Source organism: Culex quinquefasciatus, chromosome 1 (genome assembly GCF_015732765.1).
Source record: "Culex quinquefasciatus strain JHB chromosome 1, VPISU_Cqui_1.0_pri_paternal, whole genome shotgun sequence".
Taxonomy (NCBI): Eukaryota; Metazoa; Arthropoda; class Insecta; order Diptera; family Culicidae; genus Culex; species Culex quinquefasciatus.
Window position 1 is genome coordinate 84947533 of NC_051861.1, and position 13654 is coordinate 84961186.

At 37.6% G+C, this 13654-nt stretch overlaps 1 protein-coding gene across 3 annotated transcripts in view; it reads left to right on the top strand.

The window, feature by feature from the left end:
* The first annotated feature begins 1414 nt into the window (after positions 1 to 1414).
* Positions 1415 to 13654, top strand: part of LOC6034328 (calcium-binding mitochondrial carrier protein Aralar1) — a 31376-nt gene continuing 19136 nt past the window's right edge. The window contains exon 1 of one of the 3 annotated variants that reach the window (XM_038259472.1): positions 1415 to 1974. In XM_038259472.1, the coding sequence (XP_038115400.1) occupies positions 1912 to 1974 (63 nt within the window). In that variant the 5' untranslated portion in view covers positions 1415 to 1911. Of the gene's footprint in view, positions 1975 to 9843; positions 10221 to 13654 lie in introns of those variants that run through there. The other 2 variants (XM_001844608.2, XM_038259477.1) reach the window with 2 other exon arrangements.

The following is a 13654-nucleotide window of genomic DNA, read 5'->3' on the forward strand; positions in this document are numbered from 1 at the left end:
GTGACATTTTTCGAGACGAGATTTGTCTGACCACGCCTTCCGTCGGACGGGGAAGTAAATGTTGGCCCCGGTCTAACCTAGAGGGTTAGGTCGTTACCTCAATCCAGGTTTAGGAGTCGTCTCCCTGGGTCCTGCCTCTGTGGAGTCGCTGGTAGACAGTTGGACTAACAATCTAAAGGTCGTCAGTTCGAATCCCGGGGTGGATGGAAGCTTAGGTGTAAAAAGAGGTTTGCAATTGCCTCAACAATCAAGCCTTTCGGACACCTAGTTTCGAGTAGGAATCTCGCAATCGAGAACGCCAAGGCAATGCTGTAGAGCGAATAATTTGATTTTTTTTATATGAAAATAAAACTTACTCAAATTTATTTACAATTCTTACTTTTCATATTTCTTTAATTGTGGCTTGAAATTTAATAGACGCTTGAATTTTTTTTTAAATTTATTGAACATGATTTTTCATCCATTTACCCCTCGGTCATTTCGGTTTGTTTTGGTTTTTTGACGTTTGTCTGCTTTTGAACTTTGTTACCGCCCAGTTTTCCAGTTAAAAAGCAGCCCAAACTACTGTATCAAACTTTTTTTTATAATTTTCGGTTGTACAACTTGGTAGGTTTGTTACACTTAAAAAAATAACCCTGAAAACGTTGAAAAAACACAAAATTTAAAAAAGGAAAAAAAATGTTCTCAATGAAAAAATTACCGTTCTAGGTTAATGTAGATTCAAATAGCCGTAAGAGCCACCGTGACCTCCGACACTTATAATTGTTTTTCTTCAACTTGTATTTAACAAAATTTAATTTATTTTTAGTTCAAGGCAGTTGAAAGACGTGTAGATGAACAATCTTAAGCATTTTTGAAATTGGGTTTTCGTAAGTAGGTCGAATACTGACCAGGTCGAATACTTGTTTACCATTGAGTCTTACGTCTTTTTAAAAACTAATCCGAGAAAAGAACTTTAAATTTGCCTTAAAATGACATGTTGCAAAAAAAATTAAATATTGAAATATCAAGCCATATTATTCGTATGGAAAAAGTGTTTCAAAATGTATTTTACACTAGTTCAGTTGTTTTGCAATCATTAGTTTAAAAAAAATATAAGATTTGATGAAAACAGAAATATTTAGCGAAAAAAAAAACATTAGCGATAATAAACATCGATTTTTTTTATAAATTCTAAGTTCAAAATTACCTTCCCTGACGGTGCACAACATCCATCGACTGATATTATGTGACGTTGCTCTTGTTCCATTCCACACTCATGACATCTGTGAATGCACAACAGCTCTGTACCGACCGTTCGCCCCCCCCCATAACCACCCCTTTCGCAAAACCAACCCTTCTTCCCGTTATAACTTCCTTCTCCAAACACAGCCGCTCGTATCGCGACTCACCGCACAAACACACACACCAAAACAGTGCAGTTTGCCAAGAAGAAGTTTAGCTGATGCGAGTTTGACAGTTCAGTTCGTCGGTTCGAGTCTGGATCTAGTAGTCGTCGTTTAGTATACCGCGATACCCCGAGCCGACCACGACCAAGCCTACTACGTTCTACCCAGCTAGTGGCTCTTCTCTAGCCTACTTCGAGTGCGCGATAGTGTCCGAAAGTCACCTTTCTTCGCTGAACGCCGCAACGCCAAAACTCTGTTTGGTTTGAGAGTTGGTACATTTTTGTTTGTTTCACTCCGTATTTTGGTCTATGTGTCACCCGTTGAGACACCACTCTGGTCATTAGTCTTCGTCAGCGTTACGAACCGGGTCGGTGTGCCGAAGAAGATATTACGCAAAGGTGTCGCTCAACCTGTCGCGGGTGGAATTAGGCAGATTGCTTTCTAATTGACCGATTGGGCTGATAAGAATCGCTGTCGGAACTTCGCTTGGGGACAGCCCCTTTCGATAAGATTACGTACCAGGATGAAAGCGTTAACCTTGGAGCAGATACTGAACCTGTGTGGCGTGGTTGCCTACTGCCAGGAGGTGAGTGCATAGAAAAAGTTCCCGAAATCCTTAGCTATTAAGTCATGCCATCTAGTAGTCCTTGCTTCCTACTTCGGAAGGAACCCTCTGGAAGGATCCGTCTCCTTTTTCACCTTTGCATCATCATCGGCCGTGTAGCCGTATCGCGGTTGACGTTTCTAACCTTCACAGAGCTGTGGGGGTTACCAGATATTTATACTCCAGCCCCCCTCCCCCCCGTCTCTTCCCGCCCTTCTAGTGCTCCCCAACCTTGGTCAGTTGTTGCAGTTAAAACTGTCAAGAGTTTGTTGTGACAGCCCGCCTGTACATACCTGCTGTTCTACCTTCGCTCGGAATGTCTGGAACTGTATCACTACCACAACCAGCGAAGCAGGCGCCGCGTGTGCGCATAGCGGCCGCGGCCAGCTGTTTTGGCGGAGTTGGCGTGGTGGTTGGAGTGGTTGGGCTGCTCCAGCATAGCATGGCCTACTGAACTAGACACGTGCAAATTTTTAAGCGCGGTTGTATTGGTGTGGTGTCGTGCGAATTTTCATAACCGCTGCGAGACTGGAAGTTTGTGGTTTCATGATTAAACTTCGCTTTTACAGTCCCACTGTTTCCACTGTTTTTGTTTGACTTTTATTTGGGCTTGTCTGTTCGGATCAACTCGAACCATTTTGCGCTCTTCGACAAAATTGTTTGGCAATATTGTTTCAACTTTTTCCTACCTTGATGATTCTATGAATATTGGCACATACCTAGATTGTATTTTTCAAAACATTTTTTTTTTCATCCAGAGACTCCAGCCTCTATCAAAAGTGGTCTAAAGGTGATTTGGAAATTTTAAATCCAAGTTGGCAGCCAATGTGGTTATGATGAAAAGTTAGGAAAATGTTTTTTTTCAATTCTCAGGCAACCAAAATGGGACTGCAGAAATTTGCTGTTAAAAACGAGACAAAAAAAACATGAAAAAAATGATTTTGTTCATAATTTAATTATTCGAAACCTTCGAATAGTCGTAACTTCGGATAACTTGGTCTGGACTGTGTTATCACTTACTCTTACATAGCAAAGAAGGAAAAAATTCAAAAGAAATCATATTTGATTTTTTTCTCAACTTCATTTTTCTAACAGATTGCTCATCTGGTAAACCATTCATAAACCGTATCAAATTTGAGTTTTGTGACCCCATTTAAGAAAATTTTAAGTGGTTGATTTAAAAGCTTTCTAAGCTTTTAAGATTTAAAATTTTTGTTTTGTTCTGGAGTTTTACTTTTTTCCTACCTGTGGTCCAAAATTACAATATTTGAAGACATCCTAAAAAATTCTCTCTAAAATTAGTTTTAATTGGTTTTCAATTGATTGTTTAGTTTTTGTTTTGGGGAAAACTTTATTTTTTAATATCTAATCTAATCAAATTTGACAAATTTGTGGTCTCTATCGCAAGTTTCTGCTCGAACCTAGGAGTCCGAAGGCTTTGAATGGGGAGAGCACCCAAACCTCTTTTTACTCCAAGGAACCTTCCACCCCAGTGTTTGAACTGACGACCTTTGGATTGTGAGTCCAACCGCCACCAGCGATTCCACCGGAGTAGGCTTGGTTTGGTGTGTTGTTTGTACTTATGGCATAGAGACGACTCCTACACCTGAAATGACTTAACGGCCTAACAACCAAGGCCGGGACCGACATTTTACTTCCTCATCCGATGAAAGGTTGCAGCAGATGGGAATCGAACCCAGAATCATCCGCTTACAAAGCGGACAGCGTAACCATTCTTGGTTGCTGTGCACCCTTAAATCGTTTGCGGTCGCACAATGGCTCATTGTAAACTTAAACTCCGATGGTTTGACACCAACTGTTGTCAAACGAACGTGAGTGTCGTGTAAAAAGTGACAATTCGTCACTTCTTAGTTTGATTTTGACCAACCTAAAAATAAAAGTGTCAAACGAAAAAGTGACCAAACACCGGGCGTTGAGTGTACTCAGAAAAATAAGCTTTATAGCTTAAAAAAATATCACAAATTTAAGCTTGATTTGAGGATCCAATTGACACAAAATTACATTTCTTTTTTATTGAGAGAGTTCGTAAATTTCGTGTGGTTGACTTCTTGTAACATAACCAAATAAATATTCTCAATATTCCTCCACCGCCATCTTGGATTACATATTCGCAGAACACTTTGGAACATTTTTGAGGTAATATTTATTTGTCCGGGACCGTGGTGTAGGGGTAAGCGTGGTTGCCTATCACCCAGTCGGCTTGGGTTCGATCCCAGAGGTCCCGGTGGCATTTTTCGAGACGAGATTTGTCTGACCACGCCTTCCGTCGGACGAGGAAGTAAATGTTGGCCCCGGTCTAACCTAGAGGGTTAGGTCGTTAGCTCAATCCAGGTGTAGGAGTCGTCTCCCTGGGTCCCCTGTCTCGGTGGAGTCGCTGGTAGACAGTTGGACTAACAATCTAAAGGTCGTCAGTTTCGAATCCCGGGGTGGATGAAAGCTTAGGTGTAAAAAGAGGTTTGCAATTGCCTCAACAATCAAGCCTTTCGGACACCTAGTTTCGAGTAGGAATCTCGCAATCAAGAACGCCAAGGCAATGCTCTAGAGCGAATAATTTGATTTTGATTTTTGATTTATTGTCGTTTTTCATTTGCCACGAAATGCACCACTGCACAAAACAAACAACGACTTTGGCGCTCTTGAAACTGCGTCCGGCCATCACCGACTAAACTACATTTGCACTAATCAATGAGTTTGTGTCCGTACACGTTAACAATCCTTCCACTCCACTCCCTGACTGTGCAGTGGGCTGACGCTTCTTCAGTAAACATCGCCGCATCACGTCACGGCTACTATCTCTTATCGCAGCACTGAAACTGCAGTCGGCGTTTGCATGCAGTAAACAACACGCAAACAAGCTAGATGATACGGTTTATTGAGGGTGAAATTTGAAATTTCTGGACCATTTTTTTTTTCATTTAACTCCTACCAACATATCTGGATTTGCAAAAAAAAATTGCTTTAAAATTAAAGAATAAAATAAAATTTAAATAATTTCTACCTTTACCTTCGGAATACCAACGACAAACCATCTACATTGTTTCAGAATTGCCTAGGTCACTAAAACAACCCGGCTTATTCTACGAAGCAATTTTCGAATTCACGCCCGACAGTGAATGTGAAGAATTCGCATACGCCGAATGCGCGATTACGTTGCCAATTCGAAGACTGTATCTCCCTATACACTCTACTATACCATTTTTTACCGTACGACGATCAGCTGGCTGACCTTCCCTGACTTGCACTGTCTGCCGGACACGTGACTTGAAGTGATAGTATAGCAAATTTCGGGGAATGCTTGTTTGCTGCCTTCTTTGCTGTGTGATTCAGTTTTTTTTTAACACTTGTGACCTTTGGAGAAATGTTTGAAAATGTTTAAATTGAATAATATTTAGATGACACCTTAAAGCTTTAAATACTTCTGGAACTCACAAATTTCACAATAAAATTTGTTTGATAAAAATAAAGACGTCACTCTGTAAAGTTTGTCAAGATTTGACGCTAGACGATTGCCTTCTTTTTTTATTAACAGTTCTTTCCTTGCAAATGATTCATATATTGAAGACACGCGACGTTTTGTGTTTGGTCCAAAATCTACTATCTGATAGTGCGACTTGGGAGGCGTGCCAAACTTTCAATTTTTTGCCTTCCTCACCTTACTGAGGAAAGGCTTTAAAATCACTCGAAAAATTAACTTCTTAATTCGACCTCGTAGACCCACCTTCATGTCTAGGGGAACAGCATCTAATTCCAGCGTGCCTCTAATGTTGGCAGGTAAGAACTTTGACATTCAATTAAAGCTAATTAAAAGCGTTTTCAACTGAAATCGAGTGATAAATAGCTCAATAAGAAGTGAGCAAGCAAGTTTATATCAAAAGTTTTGCAAATTTAGTTGTTTAAATAGTGAAAATCAGCAAATTGGATGGAGTTAGGTGCGAGTGATTAACCTGCCAAAGATACGAGAATTTCCCCTACCTATCGACTCAGAATCAAATTCTGAACAAATGTCTGTGCGTGTGTCTGGATGTGAGTCCGTGCACCGAAAAATATGCACTCGATTATCTCCGGACTGGCTCAACCGATTTGGACCGTTTTGGTCTCATTTGATTCGTCTTGGGGTCCCATAAGACCCTAAATAATATCATAACGTTTAGTAAAGCACTTCAAAAGTTATGCTAAAAAAACGATTCTGGCTAAAGTTTGAAAGATTGTAAAAAGGGTGGTTTTTGTAAGAAAACCCGTCTGATCATACATTTTTAGAAAGGTATTTCAAAGACCTTTCTAATGATCTGATAGCTCTATCAAAAGTTATGAGCACTTAAGTGTCATTTGTACACATTTCAGAGGCCGGATCTCAAATATTTTGATGGAAAAGTTGTCCGGGTCCATATGACCCGTCGTTAGTTAGATGATCAAAAGACCTTTCAAATGAGCCTAAAACATCTAAGATCTGACATCCCTATCCAATGTTATTAGCATTTAAGTATTATTTATACACTTTTTGGAGGCCCGATCTCAGATATTTTGATAAAAGCGTTGTCCGGATCTACACTCAACCCCCGGTGGTTGGTCACTTTTTCGTTTGACACTTTTTTAGTTTGTACCCCGTTGGTTGGTCAAAGTCAAACTAAAAAGTGACGAACTGTCACTTTTTACACGGCCCTCACGCACACTATCAAAACAAACGTTTGGTAAAGTGTGTGAACTCCTTGTAAAAGGGGTGTCAAACTAAAAATGACCCCGTTCGTTTGACAACAGTTGGTGTCAAACCATCGGGGTTTGAGTGTATAATGCGACCTGTTGTTGAATAGGTAATTAAAAGACCTTTTCAACGAGTTCAAAAGATTCAAGATCTGATAACCCTATCAAAAGTTATAAGCACATAAGTGCCCTGAATTATAAAGATCTGACTACCCAGTCTGATGGTATGAATAATGAATCAAGTTGATAGAACACTGAAAGGTCCGCGTTTTTTTTATCAATTTTGGATAGCATTACCCTCTAAATGACACCAACCACCAATGGGTGGATTAAGTAACGTTTTTTAGAAAGACAATGCAAAAAAAAGAGATTTCAAACCACGATTTAAATATTTGAAAGTTAATTTGATAGTAAAATTCATTATGCATGGAATAAGTCAAAATATACTAAAATAGACTGTTTTGAAATTACGGCACTATTTTCATGGAAAATCTGATTTTTCTTTGCAAAATCAAAAGCTCACTAAATTAATTTGAAATTTGATTTTTTTTGTTTTATGTTGCAGAAATGTTAGTTGCCCTGTAGCAAAAAAAAAAAACTATTCGAATGGAAGAGTTCCAAGTTAACAAGTTGATTGAATCCAATGATTTCTGATAACGTGGTAGATGCGACGATTGCTACACAGAGTAATTCTCTTGAACTTCGCAAATTTTTTTTTCGATATTTTTGATTTTTGTATTTCTAATTCGGATGAAAACATTGAAAGGAACAAATGCACTTGTTTAATACATATTATAGTTTGACAATTTAAATTTAAAGTTTGACAGAAATGTTAGGCTTGACTCCCCCCCCCCCATTTTTGGGACATTTTCTGAACCATACTTGTTTTGGCAATATTTTCATTTTTTGGCAATTTATTTCCACAGAGGTGCCAATGATTGAAAACACTAAATTAGAATTGATTATTCAGGATCAAATAGTCTGCAAAGGATTAAAAAATACAAATAAAAATAGAATGATTTTTTAGAGTTTGGTACAAAGTTCTTTGTCATATTGGTCATGTAGAACATAACCTCCTGCAACTTTTTCAGTGTAGTCCTCATCCACACCTACCACTTTCCCGTAGACATCAAAAAATTCCTGCAAAAAATACAGATTTTTGATTTTTCATAAATCATTTCCTACGTTTTGTTCAGAATCTCATACCGAACATTTTTCTAAAAATAGCTCATGAAAAGATGATTTCTATAACTGGTTATGTAACAAACACTATTACAAAAATAAAAAAGGTACAAAACAAGTTTATACATCTTTCGAAAACTAAAAATAAATAAAGTTATTTGTTGACAAATCACCATAAATCCAGTCTGCCAACTCCAAATAGTCATTCTTGAATGCTTAATTTGGATTGATAATAAAGTTTACTAGCTACTTAGCATAAAAGTTTATATAACTCTTGATATTCTATATAAAACTTATCTTAACTCAATTTTTAATTTAACCTAATGTCAATATATTACTATAGAATTGTTAAATAAACTTTTTGGAGTGGGTATAACACCGTTTTTCGTTGGAATTTTTTACCAACCCGGAATACATCTTCGGAAAATCCGCCGGCATACGAACCGGTCCACGATTCACAAGTCAACCTATGTGGCATCGGAAAGGGCATAACATTTCCGATTTTTTGATACCCAAACATCTAGGTTTTCTATATCGTTTGAGCAACGTGCCAAACATGTATGGACTTTTGTAATTTTTGTTCTCTTTTATCAAACTTACTTTTTACTCCCTGCGTTTAAACCATTTTTAAAAGATAGTTTTCAAATAACCACAAAATATGTGTTTAAATAATGAAATATTTAATGAAACAAAATTATTTCAATTTACATCAAAACTCGAAATGCCCACAAAGTTTCACATTGACCTTGCCCCTGACTCAAACAACCTTGCCGCGTGGTGTTTTGTCCGATTCTCCTGTGTCTCGCGTGACGTAACGACCCCGTGATTGTTAGAGATCCTAAATAGGGAGACTGGACGAAGTGAATTTGACGTACCCAAACAGACGCGAGTTTGACGTATCCAAACGAGCATTTGCCTTTACGCCCAGCAAAACTTATCAGTGTTGCCAAGCTCAAAACATACGTTGCCAGATCGATTTAGCAAGCTTAGACCAGTCTCCCTATTTAGGGTCTCTAGTGATTGTTCCTTTGCGAACGCAAACGTCGGATAGATATTTTGACTCAACTGAAGTGTAGGTGCGATATCTAGGCCACACGCCGTCATGGGATGGTCGTTAAAATTTTCAAACAAAATTTCCTGTGAAAATCTCCACTCTGATTCTGACGTTACGCGCACGCGTAACTCTCTTACTCTCTGTTTCGTACACGGGAGAGACTTTTAGTTAAATTTGAAGGGCAATATTGTATTGCTATGAGAGAATGTAAGGTCATATGAGAAAATTTCAGACTTTTTGCATTCATTTGACGCCATTATGGCGGTTGCTATAAAAAAGTGACAGCTGCGTTTTGGCGACGACCATAATAAAAGACGAACAAACAAAGGAAGCTTCACCTTAATGATAGCAATTACAATGTCTTTGAAGAGCATCATTCCACGATATGCGTGTTTACATTTTATTTATACAAATTCTCTTTTTATATCTTTTTCTTTTCGAATTTAATCTGAGCGCGAGAGTGGCAACCTGCCGTTCTGAACTAGACCTTCTCATTTTCAATGCTTAATCCGTGTGCTATAATTTTGAAGCTGCTCCCCACAGAACCGCATTTTCTTTCGGGGTGGCCCCACGGCAGTCTTTCGGTTGGGGTTGGCCACTCTTGGCACAGCGTTCTCGTCCTCGTGGTTTTTAATCACTAATTACATTGTTCGTGTAGTGTTTTATGCTTGCACTTGCTGTGTCCACTCGCGGAACAGGGAGCACACATTTTAACGGGGAAGCCTCAGGTGGAACACGCGGTGCGGATATTAGATTCAATTAGTGTGTTCTGGTCGGGGGCGGTTGTGGTTTGTTGTAGGTAAAAGTGAGGTTCGCCAGTACCAGTGCAAATGCAGAACGTGGCTGGTTGCACGTGAAACTTGTCCAGCAGTGCCGTTGCGGTTTTGGGCGGTTCCATGAATTAAAGCCTGGAAGTTGCATTGAAAAGTTCAAATAAGTTACCAGATTTTGGATCAAATCAATATCAATATCCCCTCGTATGCCAATGTCCAGTTCTGGGTGTAGTTCAGTTTCATAGTGTATCAAAACAAGAAGAAGAAAACAAATAAAGTCATTGACCTTGGTCCAAGCAGACACATGGTCCTTTCTGGGTTTACCTGAGTTTACGAAAAAATCCTTTCGAAAGGTCGTCGCGTGCAAGTGCAAGCAACCAGAGCAACCAAAACTAGTTAAAAGGAAGAGTTATCGATTAACTTATTTGTGGATTTGTGTCACCATGGCTGCGGCAGGAGTTGAGAAGAAAAAGATCAAAACCAAGGAGGAGGATGAAGAGGTATAACATCTAGTACACTCTAATACACACAGTCTAGGGCTAAGCGCGCTTCGTGAGTTGATGTTTATCAATCTGCAAGTGGATGATGATGATGATGATGATGATGGTGCGATGTTGTTATTATCTTAGTTAATTAACACGGTTATCTTCGCAAAGTCTGCTGAGATAGACTGTGATGAGAGATTAGGCATCAAAGCGAGAGGAATTAGCTGGAATTAGCGTGCAGGATGTGTAGAGTTCTTGATTTAGTGTTGCAGTTATGATGAAAGTTTAAAAAAATGCAATCAATTGAAATCAAGGTGCCATCCTTATGAACGAAGTAATCTTACGGATTGTTTAATTAAGTTTTTTGCAATTCCGTCGTGAAACTACTTACTTTTCCTGTCATTCTTGAACGACGAAATAGCCTACTTTTCTATACCAAAAATAACAGAATCGAATAGCAACACTTTTCAAAAAAAAAAAAAATGCTGAAAAGTTCTACTTTTCAGCACTCAAATGGGTGCTGAAAAGTTGAACTTTTTAGCACCTGTTTCGAAAAGTAACACTTTTCAACATTTTTTTGATTTAAACGATTTATTGACAAAATACATGAAAATTTGACATAAAATTTCACTGAGTGTGTTTTTTTGGAATTGCAAAAAATGTTGTATGGAACTCTTTGCAAAACTTGATTTTTTCAGCACTCTTCGTATTTATCCAACTCGGTGAACCTCGTGCTGAAAAAATCCTCTTTTTGCAACTTGTTGCATAAACTACTATTTCACTACACCTTGTTCATAAAAAAAATGTCATAAAACCAACCTTCCTGCTTATATTTGTCAAATGGGGAATGATTAATTACAGAGTTGGTTATTTGAAAGAAAAAAAATAGAAATTAAAATAGAAGAGTTACTTCTTTTTGTCAACTTTTTTTAAATGATGAGCTGTGGAAAACTGGAATCTTTTTGATAAAATGAGTTGCAGTATGATAAGGCTGGTACAAATTTTATTTAAAGTTGTTGTCGCCCCTTCAAAGTTGGCCCGAAAAATAAGGGGGCATTTTTTTAAAAGAATATTTGGGTTAATTTGAAAATCTTTTAAATTTTAAAAACTTTTCGATCTTTTTGGAAAAAGTTTTTTTTGTTGAAAATTTTGTTTTCGTCAAATGCAACATTTTTTGAAGACTAATGATTGCAAAACAACTGAACTAGTGTTAAATGCATTTAAAACAGTTTTGCATTCAAATGTTGAGACTATGTATCTATTATATCATTTTTTAGCTACAAAACGCTACCTCAGATATACCTGTTACTGAACACCAAATTTAATCTATTGTTTCACAAAATAATGGGAAGATAATTATCAAAACGATAATTCAGCTTACTTTTCATTACTTTTAATGATTGAAAGTCATAATTTGGTTGACATTATTCACTTCTGAAGAAAACTCAAGTTTGTTTATCTCTCTATGAAAAAAGTTTTCAATATTTGTGGATTTCAGAGATCATTGATTTTCTTTTTTTTTCTATATAAAACGTTTATATTTGAAATGATTTTCAACGATACACCTCTCGTAATTTCTTAATAACAAAAACAATTTAAATAACATCGAGAATCTTTCAACGTAGATTTGTTCTTAGATAGTTTACTAACATTTTCCCAAAATATGGTGGATTTTGATGAACACTACCTTAAATGCCAATAGTTTGAAAATTGACCCAATCTCACCCCTTAGAGGTGGTGACATTGGGTCAAATGAAACTGAAATGATGCTCAAATACAACCAAATTCACCAGTGTTTCTTGTTCGAGGAAATCGTATTGGCATGCTATAATGTTTGAAGTGGAGATATTCAAATATTTGGGTAGTTTTCGAGCAATTCCCAAAATCGTGAACAAGCGTTCATAAAAATGGGAACCACGAACAAAGTGTTCAAATCCCATGGTACGTTTTTGGAAATCGTACCATGGGATTTGAACACTTTGTTCGTGGTTCCCATTTTCATGAATGCTTGTTCATAAATTTGGGAACTCTTTTTCTCCGTGTAGACGCATCTGTTTTGGATCTACCTTGTTGTAGGTGATTCTTGACATCCTTCCGGATCAATGCAACAAAAATAATCCAAATCGGTTGAGTTTTCGCTTAGATATAGCCGAATGAAGTTGCATTTCCAACTTTTGGACCCCCTTCGTGCTTCGCGTAAGTTTTGATCCGTTGGTGCTACAAGTGTTAATCAACTTATTTTATAAAACTGTTGGCAGAAACTTGCTTGCTCATTTCCTATTGAGCTATTTATTACTCTATTTCAGTTGAAAACGCTTCTTGTGAGCTGTGACTTAACGTCAAAGTCGTTGTTGTCATGCTAACTTGTCGTACGTGCATTTTGAGCCAAATTGAGTTAAAAACGCCATTTTGCGCAGCTCACAAAAGCAAATTTTGGATTGTCATTTCAGTAAAATAATTTACTGAATGCGATTCAGTAATCATCCCTTTTTTTTGCTGAAATTCGGTAATGAACAAAAACATTGCTGAAAAATCAGTAACTGCATATCTGTCAAACTGAAATGTCACTTATGACTTATTGTTTGGATGCTGCCGAGAGAAAGTCCTCTTTCAAACATTGTTCAAACATGTGGTGTTTTGTAGAGGTGGGCAAAATCGCTCTTTTTTAGGAGCCGCTCATTTTCGTTCGCTCTTTAAAAAGAGCCACTCTTTTGAACGGCTCTTTCGCTCTTTTTCAAAATTTGGATAAAAAGGGGTTTTTCAAGAATCGTTTGATTTTATAAGGTATTTCACATTGGACTTTTATAAATTAGGCCGTACCAAATATTTTTGGAAGTTTATGTCCCTCAACTTTGGCCAAAGCTGCAAAAAAAAGGCCATGGTTTAAACATTTCAATGAAAAAAGAGTTTTAAAATGCTTTTTACACATCCCCAGTTGTATTGCAATCATTAGTTTTCAAAATATCGTAGTATTAATGAACTTTTTTTTAATCCGAAAAAAATGGAATTGGAAAAATGGCTATTAATTTTGAAATTGCGTTTATTTCTGCAAGAATTGAACTTTTTAATACTACATTTTTTGGAAATTCAATAAATTATATTTATTACATATATCATGCAATATTGAAACGGTTCTTTCAAAAGACCGGAGTTTGAAAAAGAACCGCGGTTCTTTTTTTGTGAGCCACGGTTCCTTCGCTCATAACAGTGAACCGGCTCTTTGAGCGGTTAGCTCTTTTTTTGCCCACCCCTAGTGTTTTGCCTTCCTCACCTTACTGAGGCTATAAAATCACTCGAAAAATGAACTTATTAATTTGACCTCGTAGACCCACCTTCACGTATACATATCTTACTCAGAATCATGTTCTGAGCATATGTCTGTGTGGAATGTGGATGTGTGTAGGTGGGTGGACAAAAAAATTGTCACTCGATTATCTCCGGACTGGATG